This window comes from Chelonia mydas, chromosome 5, assembly GCF_015237465.2.
Source record: "Chelonia mydas isolate rCheMyd1 chromosome 5, rCheMyd1.pri.v2, whole genome shotgun sequence".
Lineage (NCBI taxonomy): Eukaryota > Metazoa > Chordata > Testudines > Cheloniidae > Chelonia > Chelonia mydas.
Genome location: NC_051245.2, coordinates 128706681 through 128733820, shown reverse-complemented (window position 1 = coordinate 128733820; position 27140 = coordinate 128706681). Strand labels below are relative to the sequence as shown.

General features: G+C 47.5%; 1 protein-coding gene across 5 annotated transcripts in view; it reads left to right on the top strand.

The window, feature by feature from the left end:
* The first annotated feature begins 21272 nt into the window (after positions 1 to 21272).
* Positions 21273 to 27140, top strand: part of NRG1 (neuregulin 1) — a 720225-nt gene continuing 714357 nt past the window's right edge. For 2 of the 5 annotated variants that reach the window (XM_043546676.1, XM_043546671.1), the window contains exon 1: positions 21273 to 21499. In XM_043546676.1, coding sequence (XP_043402611.1) covers positions 21391 to 21499 — 109 coding nt within the window. In that variant the 5' untranslated portion in view covers positions 21273 to 21390. The remainder of the gene's footprint in view (positions 21500 to 27140) is intronic. The other 3 variants (XM_037902308.2, XM_043546669.1, XM_043546677.1) reach the window with 3 other exon arrangements.

Sequence of the window (27140 nt, the reverse complement as noted above, 5' to 3'; positions counted from 1 at the left end):
TGGGGTTAGGCATTTGTACTTTGTGGTATGGGCCCTTTCTGAGTGGCTTAAATGCTAACTGCACCTTCTTTTTCTACTGTGTAAGGGCAGAGCTAATTTTGATTTCACGAGGAGTCCGGTTACAGACTGCAGAGCTGAATTCACTTTGGGCTAATGGTGTACCAGTATGGGGGCTCCCCTACTATGAGCTGAAATCACTGAGTACTGGGTTAAGTAGTAGGGGGTCTGAAGATATATTAGTAAGCAGCTTGCAGGATGGCTACTGAAGAGGAGCTGCTGGTGGAGAGGAGTGGCTAGTGGCTGCAGAAACTCATGGAGAGATGGGGCAGTCAGCCATTGGAGCATGTAAGGTGCCCCTTTACCTCCTTCCCCCCCCCCCACTTCCACACAGGCTGGGGAGGGGGTTTAAAACTCTGCAGATGAACTTTTGAACTCTGGACTCATCAAGGACAGAGACTTTTGGGACTTTGGGTGACTTTTGGGTTGCTGGACTCAAGAACCAAAGGGAAAGGACATGGCCCAATTTGCTTGGGGTGGGTTTTTGCTCATGGTTTGTGTTATGCATCCTGTTGGTGGTGTTTCCCCAACATAATGCCACATTGTTTCTTTCTGGTTTCAGAGTAGCAGCGGTGTTACTCTGTATCCGCAAAAAGAAAAGGAGTACTTGAGGCACCTTAGAGACTAACATTTATTTGAGCATAAGCTTTCGTGAGCTACAGCTCACTTCATGCATCTGATGAAGTGAGCTGTAGCTCACGAAAGCTTATGCTCAAATAAATTTGTTAGTCTCTAAGGTGCCACAAGTCCTCCTTTTCTTTTTATTGTTTCTTTCTGTTATTAAAAGGCTTTTGCTACACTCAGACTCTGTGCTTCCAAGAGAGGAAGTATTGCCTCTTAGAGGCACCTGGGGGGAGGGGGGGTGGTACATATTTGTCCCAGGTCACTGGTGGGGGCTCGAGGTGGTTTTGCATTGCGTTATTGGAACGGAACCCCTAGATACTGAACCTAGCCCTTGTTGCTGAAAACTCTGACAGGCAGAAGGGTTACACTTATATCAAAGGAAAACTTCATGCATTGCATCTTGTGTACAGTCATTAAAATAAAGTGTACAGTCATTAAAATAAATGAAAAGGCTGAAAATGGAAGACACCCAAATCTGAGGTCTGCAGCATTGTTGGTATAAAAGCCAGATTTCTGCATGAGTGTAAGATCGGCACAATTTCAGGGGATTTAGATCAGCACCACGTGAGCTGCTGGGGCAGTATGCCTGCCACATGAAAGGCAATGTGGCATAAAGGGAAGGTTTAGAATTTTAGTGTCTGCAAAGCAGAAAACAGGCAAGCTGTGCTGTCCAGAAACATTACCATCACTGTCACCAATCACAAAAAATTTCAGAGCGACTAAGACCTCATTGTGCTGCTCAAATCACAGAGTCATTTAGGTCATTGGACCTCTCAGAAGACTGCAAAGATTATTCATTTCTTCTTAATTGTTAAGGGCTCAGGTATGAGCCCAATCATGGGTCCATGCAGGGAATGGCGCGAGCATAAGGAGTTCCCTGACCCTAATAACGTGGGCTATCCGCACCACCAGAGTCTGCACAGGAAGGATATCAACCACTGCCAGGCAGGGAGTGATTGGGCAGGAGGGGGGAATGGGTGTAGCCCTGTGCCCTCCTCAAAGTCCTGGCAAGCACAGCTTACCCAGCACACAGAAGGCAAAGGGCCATCCCTGCCCAACATACTTCCCCCATAGAGCAAGAGGGAAGCAGGGATGGACTTGTAAGAGTCACAGTTCAGTCCCTGATGCTGCTCTGGGGGCAGTGCAGCTAGGTACTGCCCCAGGGGCAGTGCAGCTAGATACTGCCCCATCCTCAGAATGGATTGGAAGGTGCCCATGCAGGTCTGAATGATTCTGTGCCCAATCCTGAAGTCCTTACTCCAGCAAAGCTCCCACTAACTTCATTGTGTAAGGTCTGAGATCTTATGCATCCAGTTCAAAAAATATGAACCGAGCCAATGTCGAGCATCAAGTCGTGAAAACTCTGCTCAGCTGGGAAAGATTCCTACTCCCCCAGGCCAAGTGCCATTGTCTTCTGCAGAATTCAAATTGGCTTTGCTTTGGTTTTTTAAACACAAAGTCCTAGTCTTCCTGGTTGTGAGGACAACCTTCGAAATGTGAACGAAGTGTAAACAAAGCAGCTCTCTCTTGTAAGTCTGCAGGCAGAGAGCAGCAGTGCCTCTGCTGCAGCTCACAGCTTTGCTATGTTGGAGCAGAGTGAAAATCGGTCAGAATCTTAACAGTTTGCTCTGCTGCTATTTAAAATTCTGTAGGCAGCTAAGAGGCATATTCTACAGGCTGTTGGGTGCAGGATATATTTCACAAGCTCTGTTTAACATCGATGAATTTCGGCTTTATCAGCTTTGGAAAGAGAAGAGAATGGTGAGAGTCATCCATGTGTTTTTTATATATTAGTTTTACTTGTAACAGGGGTAAACAATGAAAAGATGGCACAAATGTGAAAGCATGTGGAGGGAAGTAATGTGATCTAGTGGGTGAGGCATTAGTTAGACATCCAGAGGCCTGGATTGTCTTCCCAGCTCTGCCATGGACTTGCTTGTGTGATTGTAGGCAAGTTACTTCGCCTCTCTGTGATTCTGTTATCCTTTGCCTATGGTGTCTACTTAGATTGAAAACCCACTGGGAGTAACAGCTGTCTCTCGCAGTGTGCACACAGGCCGTCTCTAGGGCTTGCCAGAAAGTGATTCCATTAGGTGAAAAATTTAGAGATTCCAAATCTTTTATTCCAATGAGGAACAAAAATAAACCCTTTTGAATTTAAGGGGGAAAAAAAGAGAGAGCAAGCAAGAGCCCCACCCCAGAATAGCCTGGTGGTTAGAGCACTCACCTGGGATGTGAGAGACAAAGGTACAAGTCCCTGCTTTGAACCAGGCAGAGCAGGGACTTAAACCTAGGTCTCCCAGGTCAGTGCTCTAACCACTGGGCTACTGGCTATTCTGGGGGGGCTCTCTCCAGCAATTCCATTATGAACTGGAGAAACCTTCAACAAAAATTTTAATTCAAATGAATACATTTCCATTAAACATTTTGATTTCAACAAAAAGGAGTTTTCGCCATGGGAAAAAAAAATACAGTTGAAAAATTTGACCATCTCTCTGTTTCTCATAACAGGACCTTGTGGTTGTGATCTCTAGGTGCTACTGAAATATAAATGATGTCATAGATGCATAGCATTTGAGGCCAGAAGGGACCATAGGAACATCTAGTCTGATCTAGCACATAACACTAGGCCAGAGATTTCATCCGACGCTTCAGGTAAAGCTACTGTTTAGTGAAACTTTTACAACGTATTCAAAGAGCCACTTTAACAGATTTGATTTATAAGCTTTGTCTAAGTCTATTTCTTTTAATTTCATTCAACCTCTATGAAAACAACAAGTTTACATTAAGTAAATATTACTTCAAGTGTGCTCTGTCTGAGCTATATCTTCTTGCATCAGGGGAATGAAGTCAAACAATATCTAATGCACTTGCACTTTAGACTGCTCAGGGTATTTGGATATCTGTCTGTGTTATTCAGAGAGTTTTACTTCTATTGCACTAAATAATCAGTTTCTAGATGCAGGGTTGTTAAATGCAGAACTGTTACTTTAACATCATAAGAATGCAATTTTGTTTTGTTCTTTAAAAAGTCACAAAATGGAAAGTGTTTTTTTCCAGGGTGGCTCTGAGCCACATTGCATGTATGTGCTATTTTTTATTTGTGATATTATGGGTCATTTAATTGGCTGAGCAAAGCAAGGACTTGCAATCAACTTAATTGCATTCCTGCTTCTCTGTCTGTAGCAAAATAACGGTTGACAAGGAGCTGGCTCCACAGATGAGGTTGTTTCCCTCCTCCTAAAAGCTCCCCCTTCCTCTCCCATAAAACTGTGTTCTGCACTTATACCATAAAAAGTGTGTGTGGAGGCATTTAAGGGCGTGTCTATATAGCAGTCACAGGGTGTAATTGCATCTTGGGTAGATATATCCTTGCTACCTTTAATGTAGGTAGCTCAGGTACCGGAGCAGTCAAGATGTGGCAGCATAGGCTGCAGTCTGGGCTAGCCACCTGAGGTTCCTCAGTGTGCTTGGCTGGCTTGTACAGTCTTCATTGAAGCCCATGCTGCTGGGTCTTTGCTGCTCCAGTACCTGACCTAGCTAGATTAAAGCTAGCTCAGTTATGTCTACACGAGCAGCAATCACAGCTCATCATTGCAGCATAGACATACCCTATGTGTATGAACGTGATCATGTCAGTCTGTGTGTAGGTGTATAGCCTTCTGTGTCCCCTGATGCTGTTTCTCCCTGCATCAACCATCCTCCCACCACCGCCATGTCTATTCAGCATAATGTACCCACAGCATCCACACTGTGCAATCCTCCCTCACCCACCCACCTCCTGGGTTCTGCACACAGCTGCCAAGTTTTGTGCAGCTCCATGCGTGACATTCCTGGATATCCTCTGAGGCACAAAGGCAATGGCTACCACTGGGAAAGCAGGAAAGAGCAAAGCCAACAAAACAGGAGTCCTAAAGGAGACAGGAGAACAATATGGCAAAGAATGGAATGGGTTATTAAGGGCTGTAGTAAGTGTGACAAGTTCAGTAACAGAGACCCCCTTCGGACTGTCACCTGACATGCTGAGATTACCTCTGAGCCAGTTTTCCCTGCCAGATTGAGACTCCAGAACCCTGCCTTGGTGAGCCAGACATGATAGCCTGCTGTAACACAGACCCAGGTCTGGTCCACGCCCCAAAGTTAGCAGTTAACTAAAAACTGCTCAGCAAGTCACCTATCTCCAGCACCTAGACACCCAGCTCACAATGGGATCCAAACCCCAAATAAATCTGGTTTACTCTGTATAAAGCTTATATAGGGTAAACTCAAATTGTCCGCCCGCTAACACTGATAGAGAGATATCATCTATCTGCCGCCCTGACCGGGAAAACCGAGAAGTCTGCTGCTTGCCAGGGGCTAAGATTCGCGATGTGACGGAGAGACTGCCGAGACTCATCAAGCCCTCGGATCGCTACCCCTTCCTGCTTCTCCACATGGGCACCAATGATACTGCCAAGAATGACCTTGAGCGGATCACTGCGGACTACGTGGCTCTGGGAAGAAGGATAAAGGAGTTGGAGGCGCAAGTGGTGTTCTCGTCCATCCTCCCCGTGGAAGGAAAAGGCCTGGGTAGGGACCGTCGAATCGTGGAAGTCAACGAATGGCTACGCAGGTGGTGTCGGAGAGAAGGCTTTGGATTCTTTGACCATGGGATGGTGTTCCATGAAGGAGGAGTGCTGGGCAGAGACGGGCTCCATCTTACGAAGAGAGGGAAGAGCATCTTTGCCAGCAGGCTGGCTAACCTAGTGAGGAGGGCTTTAAACTAGGTTCACCGGGGGAAGGAGACCAAAGCCCTGAGGTAAGTGGGAAAGCGGGATACCGGGAGGAAGCACAGGCAGGAATGTCTGTGAGGGGAGGGCTCCTGCCTCATACTGGGAATGAGGGGCGATCAACAGGTTATCTCAAGTGCTTATATACGAATGCACAAAGCCTTGGAAACAAGCAGGGAGAACTGGAGGTCCTGGTGATGTCAAGGAACTATGACGTGATTGGAATAACAGAGACTTGGTGGGATAACTCACATGACTGGAGTACAGTCATGGATGGTTATAAACTGTTCAGGAAGGACAGGCAGGGCAGAAAAGGTGGGGGAGTAGCACTGTATGTAAGGGAGCAGTATGACTGCTCAGAGCTCCGGTACGAAACTGCAGAAAAACCTGAGTGTCTCTGGATTAAGTTTAGAAGTGTGTGCAACAAGAGTGATGTAGTGGTGGGAGTCTGCTATAGACCACCGGACCAGGGGGATGAGGTGGATGAGGCTTTCTTCCGGCAACTCATGGAACCTACTAGATCGGATGCCCTGATTCTCATGGGTGACTTTAATTTTCCTGATATCTGCTGGGAGAGCAATACAGCGGTGCATAGACAATCCAGGAAGTTTTTGGAAAGCGTAGGGGACAATTTCCTGGTGCAAGTGCTAGGGGAGCCAACTAGGGGGGGCACTTTTCTTGACCTGCTGCTCACAAACAGGGAAGAATTAGTGGGGGAAGCAAAAGTGGATGGGAATCTGGGAGGCAGTGACCATGAGTTGGTTGAGTTCAGGATCCTGACGCAGGGAAGAAAGGTAAGCAGCAGGATACGGACCCTGGACTTCAGGAAAGCAGACTTCGACTCCCTCAGGGAACAGATGGCCAGGATCTCCTGGGGGACTAATATGAAGGGGAAGGGAGTCCAGGAGAGCTGGCTGTATTTCAAGGAATCCCTGTTGAGGTTACAGGGACAAACCATCCCGATGAGTCGAAAGAATAGTAAATATGGCAGGCGACCAGCTTGGCTTAACGGTGAAATCCTAGCGGATCTTAAACATAAAAAAGAAGCTTACAAGAAGTGGAAGGTCGGACATATGACCAGGGAAGAGTATAAAAATATTGCTCGGGCATGTAGGAAAGATATCAGGAGGGCCAAATTGCACCTGGAGCTGCAGCTAGCAAGAGATGTCAAGAGTAACAAGAAGGGTTTCTTCAGGTATGTTGGCAACAAGAAGAAAGCCAAGGAAAGTGTGGGCCCCTTACTGAATGAGGGAGGCAACCTAGTGACAGAGGATGTGGAAAAAGCTAATGTACTCAATGCTTTTTTTGCCTCTGTTTTCACTAACAAGGTCAGCTCCCAGACTGCTGCGCTGGGCATCACAAAATGGGGAAGAGATGGCCAGCCCTCTGTGGAGATAGAGGTGGTTAGGGACTATTTAGAAAAGCTGGACGTGCACAAGTCCATGGGGCCGGACGAGTTGCATCCGAGAGTGCTGAAGGAATTGGCGGCTGTGATTGCAGAGCCCTTGGCCATTATCTTTGAAAACTCGTGGCGAACGGGGGAAGTCCCGGATGACTGGAAAAAGGCTAATGTAGTGCCAATCTTTAAAAAAGGGAAGAAGGAGGATCCTGGGAACTACAGGCCAGTCAGCCTCACCTCAGTCCCCGGAAAAATCATGGAGCAGGTCCTCAAGGAATCAATCCTGAAGCACTTACATGAGAGGAAAGTGATCAGGAACAGTCAGCATGGATTCACCAAGGGAAGGTCATGCCTGACTAATCTAATCGCCTTTTATGATGAGATTACTGGTTCTGTGGATGAAGGGAAAGCAGTGGATGTATTGTTTCTTGACTTTAGCAAAGCTTTTGACACGGTCTCCCATAGTATTCTTGTCAGCAAGTTAAGGAAGTATGGGCTGGATGAATGCACTATAAGGTGGGTAGAAAGCTGGCTAGATTGTCGGGCTCAACGGGTAGTGATCAATGGCTCCATGTCTAGTTGGCAGCCGGTGTCAAGTGGAGTGCCCCAGGGGTCGGTCCTGGGGCCGGTTTTGTTCAATATCTTCATAAATGATCTGGAGGATGGTGTGGATTGCACTCTCAGCAAATTTGCGGATGATACTAAACTGGGAGGAGTGGTAGATATGCTGGAGGGCAGGGATAGGATACAGAAGAACCTAGACAAATTGGAGGATTGGGCCAAAAGAAATCTGATGAGGTTCAATAAGGATAAGTGCAGGGTCCTGCACTTAGGACGGAAGAATCCAATGCACCGCTACAGACTAGGGACCGAATGGCTAGGCAGCAGTTCTGCGGAAAAGGACCCTAGGGGTGACAGTGGATGAGAAGCTGGATATGAGTCAGCAGTGTGCCCTTGTTGCCAAGAAGGCCAATGGCATTTTGGGATGTATAAGTAGGGGCATAGCGAGCAGATCGAGAGACGTGATCGTTCCCCTCTATTCGACACTGGTGAGGCCTCATCTGGAGTACTGTGTCCAGTTTTGGGCCCCACACTACAAGAAGGATGTGGATAAATTGGAGAGAGTCCAGCGAAGGGCAACAAAAATGATTAGGGGTCTAGAGCACATGACTTATGAGGAGAGGCTGAGGGAGCTGGGATTGTTTAGTCTGCAGAAGAGAAGAATGAGGGGCGATTTGATCGCTGCTTTCAACTACCTGAAAGGGGGTTCCAAAGAGGATGGCTCTAGACTGTTCTCAATGGTAGCAGATGACAGAACGAGGAGTAATGGTCTCAAGTTGCAATGGGGGAGGTTTAGATTGGATATTAGGAAAAACTTTTTCACTAAGAGGGTGGTGAAACACTGGAATGCGTTACCTAGGGAGGTGGTAGAATCTCCTTCCTTAGAGGTTTTTAAGGTCAGGCTTGACAAAGCCCTGGCTGGGATGATTTAACTGGGACTTGGTCCTGCTTTGAGCAGGGGGTTGGACTAGATGACCTTCTGGGGTCCCTTCCAACCCTGATATTCTATGATTCTATGATATGCACAGCTGTTTAATACCTTGGGGGAGCAATCACTTACTCTGGGTCCATTAATAAACAAAAGTGATTTTATTAAGTATAAAAAGTAGGATTTAAGTGGTTTCAAGTAATAACAGACAGAAAAAAGTAAGTTACAAAGCAAAATAAAGTAAAAACACGCAAGTCTAAGCCTAATACATTACGAAACTGATTACAGGTAATATCTCACCCTCAGAGATGTTCCAATAAGCTTCTTTCACAGACTAGATTCCTTCCTAGTCTGGGCCCAATCCCTTCCCCTGGTACAGTCTTTGATAGTTCCCACAGACATCTTAGGTGTTAACTAGGGGTTTTCTCATGACTGGCAGCCCCCTTTGTTCTGTTCCACCCCCTTTTATATCTTTGGCACAAGGCGGGAAACTTTTGTCTCTCTGGGTCCCCAACCCTCCTTCTAAATGGAAATGCACCAGGTTTAAGATGGATTCCAGTATCAGATGACATGTTCACATGTACTGTGAGACCCCAGCCTCCATTCTTCCAGGGCTGGCCCGCACATACACTAGAAGATTTGCAAGTAAACAGATCCATTTACAACCAATTGTACTAGTCAGTGGGAGCCATCAAGATTCTAAACCACCATTAGTGGCCCACACTTTGCATAATTACAATAGGACCTCAGAGTTATACTTCATATTTCTAGCTTCAGATACAAGAATGATACATGCACACAAATAGGATGAACACACTCAGTAGATTATAAGATTTGTAAGGACACCTTACAAGAGACCTTTTGCATAAAGCATATTCCAGTTACATTATATTCACACTCATAAGCATATTTCCATAAAACATTATGGAAGGCAATGTCACAGTAAAATTAGACTTCCTTTCGCACATTACTAAATTCCACCCATGCTTATGGTATTTAAGAACTTTAGTGTGAAAACAAAAGGAAGAAAACAGGGAGAGAGTCAATGGCAGGTCCCCCACTTGGAGTAGTAGCCATGTGCTCTTTGTGTACAAGTGGAAATGGAGACTGTAACTCCTCTGCAGGCATCTCTAGGCGTACTCTGAGGCTTAGCTCCTGTTTGTACAGATACCCAGAGGGAAGGTGTTAATCAAGCACCCACTTTCAGTATTATAAACTGTATTAAGGACTTCCCTCTTTTCAAACACAAACCCCAAGATCTGTGGAGGCAGAGTCTCAATGAATTTTTTGTTATTGTGCTTGCTCTGCAACAGTGGAGAATAGAGGAGAAGAGTGACAGAGAAAGATGAGACACCCTCTCACACACACAAAAAAGTTACACATTTCTTTAAAAACAGACAAACTCTACTTGAAAAGAATATTAAGACTTCAAAATCAAACACCCAGTAGTTGGAAAGTACCAGAACTAAGATTGCCTGCAAAACCTTAATTTGGCCTTTTGTGTATTTACATTATGTGACAGTCTTTAACTTCATATACATTTTTTCCACAGGACCCCTGTCTCATTCAATGCACAAGATAATCCGTGCTCACTGAATGGGTAGCTATTCCATATTTCTTTTTCAGCCTTGTGATTCAGTGAGTGGCCACATGCACTATTTGCTGTATACTATCCAAACCCAGGATAGAATTTCCTCATAGGCTTTTCTTCTCATGACAGTATCTTAGTCCCCAACAAACAGTAATGATTTAATCACGTCACCCCTGTGAGGTGTGGTAGTGCCATTCCTATCCCTGTTTTACACATGAGAATCTAAGCACAGAGATTAAAGCCAAGAACCTCAATTGGATACTGTAATGTGGGGCCTCTGTCTGTTAGCATCCCCTTGTGGCAACACATTTGCCCCTCTGGTCAGTTGGGCAGAGGAGGTGGAGGCCCAGGAGTTAGCCAGGGAGGCAGGAGCATATGGCAACCTTGTTGCATCAATAGAGGCTTTGGAATCCGTGGTGGATAATGTGGGGGGAGAGGGAAATGTGGAGGTATTGGTGGGTCAGCAGGAGGGGAAGGGAAAAAGAGGATGAGAAGATGGGGGATGGTTGGGGGAAGGGACTGGAGGAGTTCACATGGGCATCTGGCTTGGCCATTGCAGATCAGTCATGTCCAGTAGTGGAAACGCACCTGCTGATTCTTAGTCCCCAGGTAGTTGTGTGTGTGTGGAGGGGGGAAGGGGTGTCCTGTATCACTGGCAGTCTTTCCCCTTGCACCCAGGTTATCCACAAGCTGTGGGGATGGGGAAAACAGTTGAGAGGCATGAATAAGAAAGCACAGGGTACGAAGGGGGCAAGTTTGGAGAGAACTGAAGGAGGAAGGATATTTGAGGCACTGAGGATGTGGATGTATAAGTGTCAGATTCCAAGGGGAGGCCTATCAAACATCCTGTAAGCGCTCCTGACAGCATCTTCTGACAGTGCAGGAGGACCCCATGAGCTGCAGAGGCATAATGGGCAGGGGGTGGATGGGGAGCCAGACCCTCTGATGGTGGGGACGCTGGATATGAATAGTATTAGAGCACCAAGGGCACAGGTGTGGAAGGTGGCAGTGTTACTTGGATGTGTTAATGATTCAGGAAACCAGATTACACTGTGACCCATTGCCTGTGAAAAGGCTAGATCTAGCTGGAGGGGGGCGGGGCTGGTGGTCTGTACGGTCAGTGGGTGACAGTGAAACTGATGGTGTGGGTATATTATTCCACACCTTCAAAATCCCTCAGCTGGGCACTAAGGTGGACTTTGAGTATACAGATGGCACAAGGTAGAGGCTTATTAGTGTTTCTGGGCACCCTAGCTTTGTGAGGGAAAGAGCACCTTCCAACAATACTGTTACTCCTTATCTCTTCACTTCCTGGACAGTTATTTTTGGATGTAACTTTAACTCCCATGTTCAGGTACAGGAGAGAGTGTGAGCAGTGGGGCGGATCAGAAGGGGCATCAAAGGATCAGATGTTAAATAGTTACATATGATAGTATGAAAAGCTGAATTGAAAAATTTTTTTATTTTTAAGAGGAGGATTCGGAGGACTCGACCCAGAAGCAGGAGGTGGGGAAGGGTGGTGGATGTACATTTTTAGAGGGGGAAAGGAAGCGTAGAAGTAATAGACTGTAATACATACAGAAGGGAGTGAACTGTGTAAGGTTTAGAACCATTGCACTGGAGGTTTCAGATCATTTCAGTGCAGGTCACTTTGCATTTGGAAGTTGAATCCCAGGCACTTGGAAGTAATGAGTGGCAGCGACCAGGTGAAGCAGGGGGGAAGGAAATGGGTTCCCCACTTCCTTGCTCAGTTTAAGGAATCCGAGACCATGACCAGGGTATATCCGTCCTTGGTGAGTTAGTGGTTAAATAGGAAGGAGGAAATAAAGCATTTTTTCATGAGTCTTGCCAAGGACCGACAGATTCAGAAAATGGAGAGCCATTGGCTGTACAGGCAGAGGTTGACCTGTGTGGTGGAGCAGAGGCAGGAAGGTCAGGGGACAAGGCAATGGCTAGAGAAGGAATTGGTCAAGTTAAAGAAGTGTTGTGTTTGTATCATCAAGAGAAGCTGCAGAGTCTGAAGCAGTCATGCTTTATGGGAAGGATCCCCTCACAGCCCCAGCCTTGACCACACCCTCTTCCCAGTCAGGAACGCAGGAGGTGGTAGGGCAGGAGCACCCTGACTTGGAAGTCAGGGGTAAGAGCGGTAATCGCAGGATGGGGAGGAGAATATAAGCAGCCTTCATGTCAGGGTTAAGAATAAAAGTAAAAGGAAAGTAGCTGCTGTTAGAGGAAGAGCAACCACCATTGTCATCAGCTTTTTCACCTATAAAAATGAGAAGAAGGAGACTAGGGACATGCTGGGTGTGAGAAATGCAGAAGGGAGGTATACTAGCAACCCTGAAGAGATGCTGGATGCGATCCAGGATTATTATGCCAATTATTTGATGCAGAAGAGCAACAGCAGCAGACATCAGCACAAAGGGATAGGAGAGCATAAGAACGGCCATATTGGGTCAGACCAAAGGTCCATCCAGCCCAGTATCCTGACAGTGGCCAATGCCAGGTGCCCCAGAGGGAGTGAACCTAACAGGTAACGACAGAGTGATCTCTCTCCTGCCATCCATCTCCACCCTCTGACAAACAGAGGCTAGGGACACCATTCTTTATCCATCCTGGCTAATAGCCATTAATGGACTTAACCTCCATGAATTTATCTAGTTCTCTTTTAAACCATGTTATAGTCCAAGCCTTCACAACCTCCTCAGGCAAGGAGTTCCACAGGTTGACTGTGCACTGTGTGAAGAAGAACTTCCTTTTATTTGTTTTAAACCTGCTGCCCATTAATTTCATTTGGTGGCCCCTAGTTCTTATATTATGAGAACAAGTAAATAACTTTTCCTTATTCACTTTCTCCGCACCATTCATGATTTTATATACCTCTATAATATCTCCCCTTAGTCTCCTCTTTTTCAAGCTGAAAAGTCCTACCTTCTTTAATGTCTCCTCACAGGGGACCCGTTCCAAACCCCTAATCATTTTAGTTGCCCTTCTCTGAACCTTTTCTAATGCCAGTCTATCTTATTTGAGATGAGGAGACCACATCTGTACGCAGTATTCAAGATGTGGGCATACCATGGATTTATACAAGGGCAATAAGATATTCTCTGTTTTAGTCTCTATCCCTTTTTAAATGATTCCTAACATCATAGAATATCAGGGTTGGAAGGGACCTCAGGAGGTCATCTAGTCCAACCCCCTGCTCAAAGCAGGACCAAGCCCCAACTAAATCATCCCAGCCAGGGCTTTGTCAAGCCTGACCTTAAAAATATCTAAGGAAGAAGATTCCACCACCTCCCTAGGTAACGCATTCCAGTGTTTCACCACCCTCCTAGTGAACAAGTTTTTCCTACTATCCAATCTAAACTTCCCCCACTGCAACTTGAAACCATTACTCCTCTTTCTGTCATCCGCTACCACTGAGAACAGTCTAGATCCGTCCTCTTTGGAACCCCCTTTCAGGTAGTTGAAAGCAACTATCAAATCTCCCCTCATTCTTCTCTTCTGCAGACTAAAGAATCCCAGTTCTTTCAGCATCTCCTCATAAGTCATGTGTTCCAGTCCCCTAATCATTTTTGTTGCCCTCCGCTGGACTCTTTCCAATTTTTCCACATCTTTCTTGTAGTGTGGGGTCCAAAACTGGACACAGTACTCCAGATGAGGCCTCACCAATGTTGAATAGAGGGGAACGATCACATCCCTCGATCTTCTGGCAACGTCCCTACATATACATCCCAAAATGCCATTGGCCTTCTTGGCAACAAGGGCACACTGTTGACTCATATCCAGCTTCTCGTCCATTGTAACCCCTAGCTCCTTTTCTGCAGAACTGCTGCCGAGCCATTCGGTCCCTAGTCTGTAGCAGTGTATGAGATTCTTCCGTCCTAAGTGCAGGACTCTGCACTTGTCCTTGTTGAACCCCCATCAGATTTATTTTGGCCCAATCCTCTAATTTGTCTAGGGCCCTCTATATCCTATCCCTACCCTCCAGCATATCTACCTCTCCTCCCAGTTTAGTGTCATCTGCAAACTTGCTGAGGGTGCAATCCACTCCATCCTCCAGATCATTTATGAAGCTATTGAACAAAACTGGCCCGAGGACCGACCCTTGGGGCACTCCACTTAATACTGGCTGCCAACTAGACATGGAGCCATTGATCACTACCCGTTGAGCCCGACAATCTAGCCAACTTTCTATCCACCTTATAGTCCATTCATCCAGCCCATACTTCTTTAACTTGCTGGCAAGAATACTGTGGGAGACTGTGTCAAAAGCTTTGCTAAAGTCAAGAAACAACACGTCCACTGCTTTCCCCTCATCCACAGAGCCAGTTATCTTGTCATAGAAGGCAATCAGGTTGGTCAGGCATGACTTGCCCTTGGTGAATCCATGCTGACTGTTCCTGATCACTTTCCTCTCCTCTAAGTGCTTCAGAATTGATTCTTTGAGGACCTGCTTCATGATTTTTCCAGGGACTGAGGTGAGGCTGACTGGCCTGTAGTTCCCAGGATCCTCCTTCTTCCCTTTTTTAAAGATGGGCACTACATTAGCCTTTTTCCAGTCGTCCGGGACTTCCCTCAATCGCCATGAGTTTTCAAAGATAATGGCCAATGGCTCTGCAATCACGTCTGCCAACTCCTTTAGCACTCTCGGATGCAGCACATCCGGCCCCATGGACTTGTGCTCGTCCAGCTTTTCTAAATAGTCCCGAATCACTTCTTTCTCCACAGGGGGCTGGTCACCTCCTCCCCATGCTGTGCTGCCCAGTGCAGTAGTCTGGGAGCTGACCTTGTTCGTGAAGACAGAGGCAAAAAAAGCATTGAGTACATTAGCTATTTCCACATCCTCTGTCACTAGGTTGCCTCCCTCATTCAGTGAGGGGCCCACGCTTTCCTTGACTTCTTCTTGTTGCTAACATACCTGAAGAAACCCTTCTTGTTACTCTTAACATCTCTTGCTAGCTGCAACTCCAAGTGTTATTTGGCCTTCCGGATTTCACTCCTGCATCCCCGAGCAATATTTTTATACTCTTCCCTGGTCATTTTTCCAATCTTCCACTTCTTGGAAGCTTCTTTTTTGTGTTTAAGATCAGCAAGGATTTCACTGTTAAGCCAAGCTGGTTGCCTGCCATATTTACTATTCTTTCTACACATCGGGATGGTTTGTCACTGTAACCTCAATAAGGATTCTTTAAAATACAGCCAGCTCTCCTGGACTCCTTTCCCCCTCATGTTATTCTCCCAGGGGATCCTTCCCATCAGTTCCCGGAGGGAGTCAAAGTCTGCTTTTCTGAAGTCCAGGGTCTGTATTCTGCTGCTCTCCTTTCTTCCCTGTGTCAGGATCCTGAACTCGACCATCTCATGGTCACTGCCTCCCAGGTTCCCATCCACTTTAGCTTCCCCTACTAATTCATCCTGTTTGCTTTTTTGACTGCTGCTGCACACTGCGTGGACGTCTTCAGAGAACTATCCATGATGGCTCCAAGATCTCTTTCCTGATTAATTGTAGCTAAATTAGCTCTCTCCCCCCCCATCATATATATATACTTGGGGTTATTTTTTCCAATGTGCATTACTTTACATTTATCCACATTAAATTTCATTTGTCATTTTGTTGCCCACTCATTTAGTTTTGTGAGATCTTTTTGAAGTTCTTCACAGTCTGCTTTGGTCTTAACCATCTTGAGCAGTTGAGTATCGTCTGCAAACTTTGCCACCTCACTGTTTACTCCTTTCTCCAGATCATTTATGAATAAGTTGAATAGGACTGGTCCTAGGACTGACCCTTGGGGAATACCACTCGTTACCCCACTCCATTCTGAAAATTTATCATTTATTTCTACCCTTTGTTCCCGGTCTTTTAACCCATTCTCAATCCATGAAAGGATCTTCCCTCTTATCCCATGACAACTTAATTTACATAAGAGCCTTTAGTGAGGGACCTTGTCAAAGGCTTTCTGGAAATCTAAGTACACTATGTCGACTGGATCCCCATTGTCCACATGTTTGTTGACCCCTTCAAAGAACTCTAATAGATTAGTAAGACATGATTTCCCTTTACAGATGTTGACTTTTGCCCAACAATTTATGTTCTTCTATGTGTCTGACAATTTTATTCTTTACTATTGTTTCAACTAATTTGCCCAGTACTGATGTTAGACTTACTGGTCTGTAATTTCAGGGATCACCTTTAGAGCCATTTTTAAATATTGGTGTTACATTAGCTATCTTCCAGTCATTGGGTACAGAAGGTGATTTAAAGGACAGGTTTCAAACCATAGTTAATAGTTCCGCAATTTCACATTTGAGTTCTTTCAGAACTCTTGGGTGAATGCCATCTGGTCCCAGTGACTTGTTACTGTTAAGTCCAAAACCCTCTCTAATGACACTTCAATCTGTGACAATTCCTCAGATTTGTCACCTACAAAGGATGGCTCAGGTTTGGGCATTCTTGGATTCCACAGTAGTTCCCAAAATTACAGTAGAACAGGCAGAAGGTTTATGCTCCACTGTTCAGTGTCAGGAAGTTTTAGAAGCAATTCAAGCTTTAAAGAAAGTTGTGGCCCCAGGTAGAAATGAGCTGACAAGTGAATTGCACCAGACTTTCCCAGAGGCTTTTGTATTGACAATCATGTTTCATCAGGCACTGGGTAGGAAGGAGTTGGAGAGATCACTTAATGAGGGCTTGTTGATGCTGCTAAGCAAAGTGGGGGACACATTGCTGTTAGAAAACTGGAGCTCTCTCACCCTCTTGAATACAGATTATAAAATTTTAGCAAAGGTGCTCCTGAAGCAGCTTGGCAAGGTGGCTCCAATGTTGATCCATCTGGCCCAGACCAGTGCAGCTAGTGGATTCATTGTGTGATCTTTGGGAGGCATTTGAGGCCTAGGCAGAAGGTGCCTGGTGAGGGTACCTGTATTCCCTTGGATCATGTTTCTTGAGACATTCCCTCCTCAGGGTCTTTGGCTTCTCCAAGGCTTACCATGTTCCAGGGGACTGGTTGTAATGATTGGTCCAGATCCTCACTTGCTACCCAGGCTCATGTGTTAATGACTTGTCAGAAAGAGGGCCAGTCTCAGCCTAGGATTATGGGGTATGCCAATTATTTGGTTAGGGCCACTGTTATCACTCCAGTATGTTCTTCTCTCATTTGTAAATGGTGGCTGGGGTATGTTTTGACATTGCCATGTATACTCTGGGGGTGGCTTGTATTCATAGGAGTGGCATCATCTCCCACCATGGAGGCCTGAACCACCATCTGGCTGCAGCCGGAGTCCAAGAGTCCTTGAAGCTTCTTCCCTTGGACCATCCCTGGTACCATTAACTTTCCACACCCAGGTTTCTGCCATCCAGACCTGGGTGTATTCACATTCTATAAGAAGGCACTCACCCTTTGTGTCCTGTCTGCCCATAGGAATAGGCTGTTAATGGGTTTGGGTCACCGGCACCTTTCCAAGGTGCTGGTGAGGCTGGTTGTGGGGTAGTGGCAGGACCCTGGCCTGTGAATCCTCCTTTGGTTGTTTCAGTCTCTGGCAGTCCCACTGATGGTGTTGTATCCATGCCCAACCCCTTTGGACTATCCTAAGGGGTGGTCTGATCATCTGGGAGGACTCCTTTGGGATCTCTCCGGCAGAGAGATTGTTACTGATTCTGGCTCATCCTCTCAGGTCTCTCACCATTCCATCACCTGCCCCCTGATGCCTTGAGGGATTCTCCTTCAGCTTCTACAAAATCCTCCCTTAGCCTCACCACCGCTGATAACATTCCCAGGCAGTGCTGTAGTACCCACCCCTTGCCTTTCACAGGTAACATCTTCATAAACCGGTCTGTCACAATGGCCTTGGTCACTTGGGCCCCTGATCATTCCTCCACATGGAGCCACTTTCCTACAGTGGTCCCTCAACCATTCCGCTACTATTCAGTGTCTCACCCCCTTGGGGCAGCTCTTGGCTCTAACTCGTTGACAGTGGGTCTCTCTGGAAATATCACAATAGTCCAAAATGACAGACTTTGTAGTCTTTTGTACATTCCAGATCATGATGGGTCTAGCACAGGCAGCCTGTCAAGTATGGGCCAGAATCAAAGCCCATTATTCTGCTAGTGCCACCCTTTCAAATGTAACTAAAAAGGCTTCAGGGTCATCATCCAGTCCCATGTTGGTTAGTTTCCCTGGTACTGGCAGGGAAATCCCCTCAGCAGAAGCATGACTCACTGGAACTCTTTGGGAGCGTAGGGCTGGCACTATCTGCTGTATCATTTTTTCGAAACTCTTGATGCTGGGCCATCAGTTCTCTCAGCAGCTGTTGTTGTGGTGAACTTGGTGGTGGGTGGTCCACTGTTGCAGTAATTGATGCCGGAACTGCTACTGCATCTCTACTAACCACTTATACCATCAATCCAGTTCCATCTTGCATGGAGCAGCAGAGATCTATCCCCTCTAAGGCTTTTATTTTTAAACCCCTTGTATCAGGTATAGTTATGCCCACATTCACCACCACCTGTGGGGCATAAGGGTTTCCCCAAGTCTTCTCCAGCCCCTACTTCAAGTCATTTGTAATGTCCTTTCCCCCCAGTTTGTAGGATAGGAGGGGTTCTCCTAAAAAGAAAGGTCATCTCCTCTACTGCCCACTACTAAGGGTCCCAACCTAGGGAGCCTACAAATAGAAGCCCCATACTTCTTCCTTTAACTCTGTTGCTACTGCTGCTATTCTGCCACTTCCCATGTAGCCCCTTCCTCCTCACCCTTACCTCAGGGTTCTCTGGCTGTTTCCTGCTGGAGCAGGGTCTCTCCCAAGCCTCTTTACCAGTGGAGTTTTGCAGCCTTCCAGTCCTTCTTCCTTCATCTGGTCCCAGCTAGCAACTGACCTACTCAGCCCCTGCAGCTCGTTTTATCTGAGACTGCTTCACTCTGATTGGCCACTTCCCTTTAGCTTCGCTAGGCAGGCCTGGAGGACCCAACTTCATTACTCCTTTTCCTGCGGAGGGATGTGGCAGGACCGCAAGGCCTTCAGCAGGGGGCATCAAAGGGCACGGTACACCCGGTCACAAAGCTCCCACACAGGAAGGAGGAAGGGGCCAGGTGACAGTAGGAGGACACCGCTCCCCCCACACACAAGAGGAAGGGACCGGGTGACAGGAGGAGGACATCCCTCCCCACATACACTGTGGAGGCAGAGGCCAGGTGACGGGAGGAGAACACCTCTCCACATACACACTGTGGAGGAAGGGGCGAGTGACAGGAGGAGGATGATTCTCCCCACACACACACTGAGGAGGAAGGGCCATGTGACACCCCAGGGATACCCCCCCCCCACACACACACTGAGGAGGAAGGGCCATGTGACAACCCAGGGATACACCCCCCCACACACACACTGAGGAGGAAGGGCCGGGTGTCACCCCGGGGATACACCCCTCCCCACACACACACTCTGAGGATGAAGGGGCTGGGTGACAGAAGGAGGACAGCCCTCCCCACACACACTGAGGAGGAAGGGCCGGGTGACACCCCTCCTCACAAAGACACGGAGGAGGAAGGGGCCGGGTGACAGGAGGACACCCCTCCCCCCACACACACATGGAGGAGGAAGGGGCCGGGTGACAGGAGGACACCCCTCCCCCCACACTGACACGGAGGAGGAAGGGGCCGGGTGACAGGAGGAGGACACCCCTCCCCCACATGCATGCATACACACCCACACACACGGAGGAGGAAGGGGCCGGGTGACAGGAGGACACCCCTCCCCCCACACACACATGGAGGAGGAAGGGGCCGGGTGACAGGAGGACACCCCTCCCCCCACACTGACACGGAGGAGGAAGGGGCCGGGTGACAGGAGGAGGACACCCCTCCCCCACATGCACGCATACACACCCACACACACGGAGGAGGAAGGGGCCGGGTGACAGGAGGAGGACACCCCTCCCCCCCCACACACACACGGAGGGGGAAGGGGCCGGGTGACACCCCGGGGATACACCCCCCCCCCCAACACACACAGGGAGGAGAAAGGGCCGGGTGACACCCCGGGGGATACAACCCCCACCCCCCAAAAAAACAGGGAGGAGGACGGGCCAGGTGACACCCCAGGGATACACCCCCACCCCACACACACACAAGGAGGAGGATGGCCCGGGTGACACCCCGGGGATACACCCCCCCCAACACACACAGGGAGGAGGAAGGGCCGGGTGACACCTCGGGGATACACCCCCCCAGCCCCCACACACACAGGGAGGAGGAAGGGCCGGGTGACACCCCGGGGATACACCCCCGCCCCACACACACACAGGGAGGAGGATGGCCCGGGTGCCACCCCGAGGATACACCCCCCCCCCCCAACACACACAGGGAGGAGGAAGGGCCGGGTGACACCTCGGGGATACACCCCCCCCAGCCCCCACACACACAGGGAGGAGGAAGGGCCGGGTGACACCCCGGGGATACACCCCCGCCCCACACACACACAAGGAGGAGGATGGCCCGGGTGACACCCCGGGGATACACCCCCCCCCCAACACACACAGGGAGGAGGAAGGGCCGGGTGACACCTCGGGGATACACCCCCGCCCCACACACACACAGGGAGGAGGATGGCCCGGGTGCCACCCCGAGGATACACCCCCCCACACAGGGAGGAGGAAGAGCCGGTGACGAGCCAGGGCTACACCCCCGCCGATGACAGCCGGGCGGCGGGGGGCGCGCAGGGCGAGCGCGGGAGGTAAACAGAGCCCAGGGAACACATGGCCGCGGCTGCCGCTGGCGGCTCCGGCGACTCGGAGCCTCCCAACCCCGCCTCCCGGCCCCCCTCGGCCCCTGGCGCCGCAGCCTGGCTGGCAGAGGGGCTGGCGGAGCCCTGAGCGCTGGCGGGTCCCCACCTCCGCCGCCTCCCCAGCTCCATGCGGCAGCGCCGGGCTCGGGCAGCGGCGGCAGCAGCGCAGCCGGGCGGCCGCTCCCCGGCGTCTCCCGCCCGCCCCCTGCCCTAGCCCCCGGCGGCGCCCCCCGCCGCCGGGCCGGGCACCATGCGCTCGCCGCCCCGCGCCGCCGCCCGCCCGCTCCCGCTCCTGCTGCCGCTGCTGCTGCTGCTGGGCACCTCGGCCCTGGCGGCTGCCCCGCCGTGCTCCTCCGCGCCGCCCGGCGTGGGCTCGGTGCAGGAGCTGGCCCGGCGCGCCGCGGTGGTGATCGAGGGCAAGGTGCTGCCGGGGGAGGCGGCCCGCCGGGCAGGGCTGGGGGAAGCGGGGCCGCCCCCCGCCCCCGCGGCCGGGCCCGGGCCCCCCTCCGCGCCGCCGCCGGCCGCCAGCCCCAGCCCGGCGCCCCCGCCCTGGGAGGCGCGGGTGCGGGTGCACCAGGTGTGGGCGGGGAAGGGCGGCGGGCTGCGGAAGGACTCGCTGCTCCGGGTGCGGGGCGAGCCCGGCTCCGCCTGCGGCCGGCTGAAGGAGGAGAGCCGCTACGTCTTCTTCATGGAGCCGCTGGACGCCGGCGCCGCGCTCTTCCAGGCGTCCTCCCCGCCGCTGGAGACCGGCCGCAACCTCAGGCGGGAGGTCAGCCGGGCGCTGTGCCGGGGATGTGGTAAGTGAGCCGCGCCGTGCGCCGGGAGGGCGGGCTGGGGATGCGGGGTCTGCGCCCGCCTGTCCGCTCGGCCCCCGGGGGCTTCCCTGGCCGCTGCCCGGGGGCATGCCACGTTGCTGGGGCTGGCTGCAGAGAGCTGCGTGGGGAGGGCGAAACTTCGTAAGCCGGCCCCACGCCCACTCGTGCCATCCAGCGGGCTGGGCGGGAGTTGGGGTCTCGGCAGAGGCTGTGTGTGAGAGCTCTGTGCCAAGCAGCATGTGCTTTGTCTTTGCAAATCAGAGGTAGTTTGTGAGGAGAGGCTTCAAAGTGTCACCAAAGCTGGGGTGCTGGCGAGCGGTCGATTTCACCTAATAAAGGCCTTGGCTGCTCCCCTCTCCTCCCGAGAAATAGGGGTTTTTTAGAGGTTTGGGGGAGTCAAAGCCTGGATGTCTTGCTTCGATTTGTACGTTGCGCGTTTGGTTAAACAGAGGCGATGACGGAGCTTTAGCCCTCGGGCCATGAAGAAGAATTAAAGAGGAGCCAAGTTACAAATCAAGGGGTTTGCAAGGTTGGCCCCCCGCCTCGGACTTGCTCCGCTCCGCTTTGACAGATCAGATAACTATCTTGGTTACGCTATGTGGGCAGCATGGCTATTTCGGTCCTTTCTGTTCTACTCCGATTGCAATCATCCTTGCAATCCGGTGATTACCTTTTCACAGAAAGGAGGCAAGATCTCTTCCCAGCCCCTGCATTACCATGGCTGCACATGACAACACTCTCTAGACACAAATAAGCTCGCCTGGAGCCTATAGAATCCGGCCAGCCAATGTGAACTGTTTGGGTTAACTGGATTGTTTTCGACTCTCCACCTGGTCATGTTTCATAACACCTGTAATTTACAGTCTGTCACTCCTCTTTAATTTGAATGTTTCAAGGTGATTCTGTTGTGTGGCTGGGGCACGGATGGTTGCTAGAGCCCAAGCTGCTAGGACGAGGTGCTTATCAGCTTAGCTCCTGTATTTTTCAACTTTTTTTTTAGTCAGACTTGGTTTTTTTCTCCTTCTCCCTCCCTTTCACCAGAGCAATGTAAAGCTGCCCCAGTGTGCAGAGGGGAGCTGTTCACACGCAGTGGTGCTGAGCAGGAGTGAGTGATGTTGGGATTCCCCAGCTCTGGCTGATAGATGTCACTGTAAAACAAGGGAAACACTCTTCAGGGGACCTGTCTTATTAGCTAGCATAAAAACTGAATAATACTATACAGCAGCTTGTGTTCTCCTGTTGTAGAGTTTGAAGGCATGCCTGTTCAATCTGCCGTAATAACAACTCTGATATCATTAAATACATACAGAAAGGATTTTGTTTTAACCACAGAATAGGCCCAGCTGAGAACTGCATGTAGAAAGTCAATATTGCTATGAACCTGGTGAGGTAAGAATCACTGTGTAAACCTTCACCCCCACGATCATTTTGATTCAGAACATTATAACAGTATCAATGTCTAAAGAGTTTCAAATTTTCATGTCAATTTTTTTCTGCAAGCCTTCAATGGCTACTGGAAACATAGAACCCATATTATCTCTGCGAGCATGGTTTTATTATTGTACTCAGAATGGGAAATATTTAGTTGGGCATTGTTCTGTGCTTATGCTTTCTAATCATCGCAATTCTGTAGCTGCAGAATGCTTCAAGCAGCTAAAACTCTGAGCAATCAGTGAGAAAACAAGGTGATACAAACAGCAATTAACATAGTAGTTCAAAACAGGCAAGGATCTTGTTGTTGTTGCTGTTTCTAGTCTATACCCGTGCAATGTGTGTGTATATTTACAGTATTTGTTTGCAGCCTGCAATTTGGCAAATATAAAGTAATTATAGGTTACCTTCTTGCTGCATTTGAACTTAAGAATATGCCTTGTGATGTCTGCTAATGCGTACACATACTGTTTTACATTTACTTAAGACCTAAACTGTGGAATGAATGAAGCTGCCACTTTGGAATCAAATGCTGCTTCAGTTACTCATGTAGGTAACCCAGTTCACTTCAGTGGAATTACTCCTAAGAGTAAAAAGATAGGGTTGTTCCCTTATTTTTGAAACCTTTCCTTTTCTCATGCATATTTATATGGTGCTGTTTCCCACAGTATCTAGGCACTGAAATCCAGAAGAAAGAAGGACACAGTATTCCATATAGAAGTGAGCTCAGATCTTGCCTTCCTAGGGTTTGGGTAATTGTCTTTGATTCTTAAAAAAAAACACACAATTTTCTCAGTTCTCTGGTGATGGATACGGTGCTCAGAAGGCACAGTCATGCAAGGGTCTCTACATCTGGCACTATCTTTAAGCAGAGGACTGGGGTAAATAGTAATAATATATTTGGTAAATAACAGTGCATAGCACAGAAATATAACAAAATCGAGGAGGTGGGGAATAAATTATTTGGCTAAGAAGTTACTGACTGATCAGCAAGATTAGCAGGGGATGGGAGGGATATTCCCAGGCTTTGTTCCCTATACAAATAAACCACAGGAAGTAATATACTGTAGTGATTGTATGGAAATGAAGATGATCTGTACTGGTTTAAAAATGTCAGGCTAATTTAACATTATTTGGGAGTATTATCTAAAGACATTTAACTTGCTTTTTGGAAGCAACAGAAGGCCAAATCTTGGCTCCACTGAACTCAGTGGCAAAACTCCCATCAAGTTCAACTGGGCCAGGATTTTTCCCAGAGTTTTTCAGTCTCTGGGTCAGATCCTCAGTTGATGTAAATTGTCATAGTTCCATTTTTTACTTTAGTGGTGCTATACTGTTTTATAACAGCTGAGAAACTGGCCCTCTGTCCTTTTCTTTTACTTCACTGCTTTCTCTCCCCCTGATCCTGTTCCCAATGAAATCAATAGCAGTTTTCCTATACTTCAGTGGAAGAAGGACTGAAAGCCAAGTACTTTTGATTCTTGAAATATTTTGACATTTACTAATATGGGGCCAAACTCTGCTCTTTCTCATCCAAGTAGCCTTTGTTCATGTAAATGCTCCTATTGCATTCCAGTTGAACTACCCACATGGGTAGTGTCTTGACGATTGGGCCTCCAGTCTCTAAGACTCAGATCCTCAAAGGTATTTAGGCACCTAATCCCCATGTACAGATTCTGTCAACTTTACTCATATGATTAATTATTACTCATACAAGCTGCACCATTGACTTCAAAGGTAAAGACTAACTCACATGAGTAAGGTGGCCACGTTGCCGTCTGTCATGGTAGAACATACCGTAGTGGGCTAAGCAGGGGAGGAAAGGTCAGTCAGGATGATTTTGTGGCATTCAGTTGGTCTGCTTAGACTCTTGTGAAATGACAAGCCACATGGAGCCCCCTGGGTCTGTGCCGATCCCAAGGGATCAGCAGGAGACTAATGTCATCTGCATTGTGGCCCTGTGCCTTTGCCTTGGCTCTATACCCCCAATATACTCCCCACCCCCAACTCCCTGTCAACACGGCTTCAATAGGGCCTTGCTACCAGGGAATTCCCCGGACCATGGCTGGTCTCCTTACAGGGGTTTCCCCATCATGAGTTGTTTGATCTTTCCTAGATGACATGCCTGGGGTTTGTAGGGAATGAAGTGGCGCCTCCAACGTGGGTGGCTATCTATCCCTCATTCCTAGCCTCCGTCCCTTCCATGAAGATGCCATAGAATGTCTCCCCAGCTGGGTCTAGAAAGGGGTGGGATTATGCTATACATTTATTATGGGGGTACAGACTGGCCCAGGGTTTGCAGGATTGGGCTACATATGATCTAAGGAATGTCTCTATATACTTCCTTTTTAAATGTATGCAGGATGATTTTCTATTTGGCCAAATTTTATCAGTAAAGCTAGCATCTCTTCTTACATTTCATTTTGTATTTGTTTATTTATTTAGGAAGTTCTAAAGGTTTACAAATCATTGGCATGTAATTATCAGAGACAAAACAATAATAATTACAACAGTGAGCTTTTGTTTAGAGAAACGTTATGCATACAGTGTATTTTACTATCTTCAAGTGGTGTCTACAGTATACAGGAGAAATTTTTTAGTATAATAAGAATGTGTATCAGCTTTGTATTCCTGTATGTCAGTTGTGTGTAGAACTGTTTTCTCATACATTCTGAGATACTGTATTCAATATTTATATAATATATAGCATTCAGCACTTTATAAGTGTAATGGCATTTAAAGTATATTGACTATAAGGAGATATTCACATTAAAATACTGCTGTGGGGATTTTCTGTTCAGCATTAAAGAGATTTTTACAAAGCTATATTAAGTGATTAGCATTAAGAATAGCAACAGTTTATATATACGTATGCACAAATGTAATTTGCCCAAGTCATACGTTGGTCGTCACCAAAAATTATGTTTAAACACACAAATCATGATGTCTAAAATCCATCATGTGAGTGAAGCACTTAGTTTACTGAGAAGTGTAACTTTATTATTTTTTATAGTGTGGATATTCAGTACACACCAAAATAATTTCTCATCCGTGTTCACTAAGTAAAACTGAAATATAGTCATATGGGAAAACCTCTTAGAATACAAACAATTTAAAAACACATTTGAAGCTGAGTTAAAAATTGTTGCTTTATTGTTTACTCACACATGGGAGTATATTTTCCTCTTTATACGCTAGGTTGCACACACACTATTCTAATGGACATTACATACATACTCTGTTATACACAGAGGTTAGATACAATCCCTAAGGCTGTGAATCATTTCAGTGAGGTTAACAGCCCTGTCTAAAGAATCAAAATAATACACTGTACATCTCACTGGCCTATACATGTTTCTAATTAAACAAAGGAGCAAAGCATATGAATATCTGTCCTGTACTTTAAATATGTTGTCCCCTTACTATTTAAATTGATTCACATTATTGCAATGCCACTTACACAAATAGACTGAAGTTAAAAAAATTCAGATTTAAAATATAAATACCTGGCCCTCCCGGGTACTTATTATTGTTATTTAGCTATTCCTGGAATTACTGAAAATAAACTATATTAATAATTCATTTAAATGGGTATATGAATAAATATCAAATTGTGGCTGGATAATATTAATAATGTGTCTCTTTAAAGAAAGAAGATATACATCACTACCTGGAAATGATTGTTCAGAGTTCACATGCTTAAATGCTTTGCTGATTTGAGGCCATATTCATTTTTATATATTCAGTTTCTAATTTTTATGCATATATCAACATTATTCTTGTATAAAGCATATATTTTATATCAGGTGTACATATATAGACAGATGGACATATGCACACATCATATATATATGTACAAGAATAAATACAGGGGGAATCAGGTATTTCAAAGACATTTGAAATCTGATTTTTCTCTTCACTTCAGGCTGTTTGATTCACATTATTCCAATGACACTTTAAACAATCTAAATCATATGTAAAGTGTACGATAGACATTTCTCTCTCTCTCCCTCATATATGATTATAATTTATGGGCAAGTTACATAATAAATATTTAAAGTTAAGTCTTCGCAGTGTATGTCTTCCCTAAATTTAGATTAAACTATAAAGAGTTAACTAGTGTAACCTCTTACTTTACTGGACAGACTTTAAGAGCCCCATCATTTCATTATGGAGACTGTGGAAAATTCTC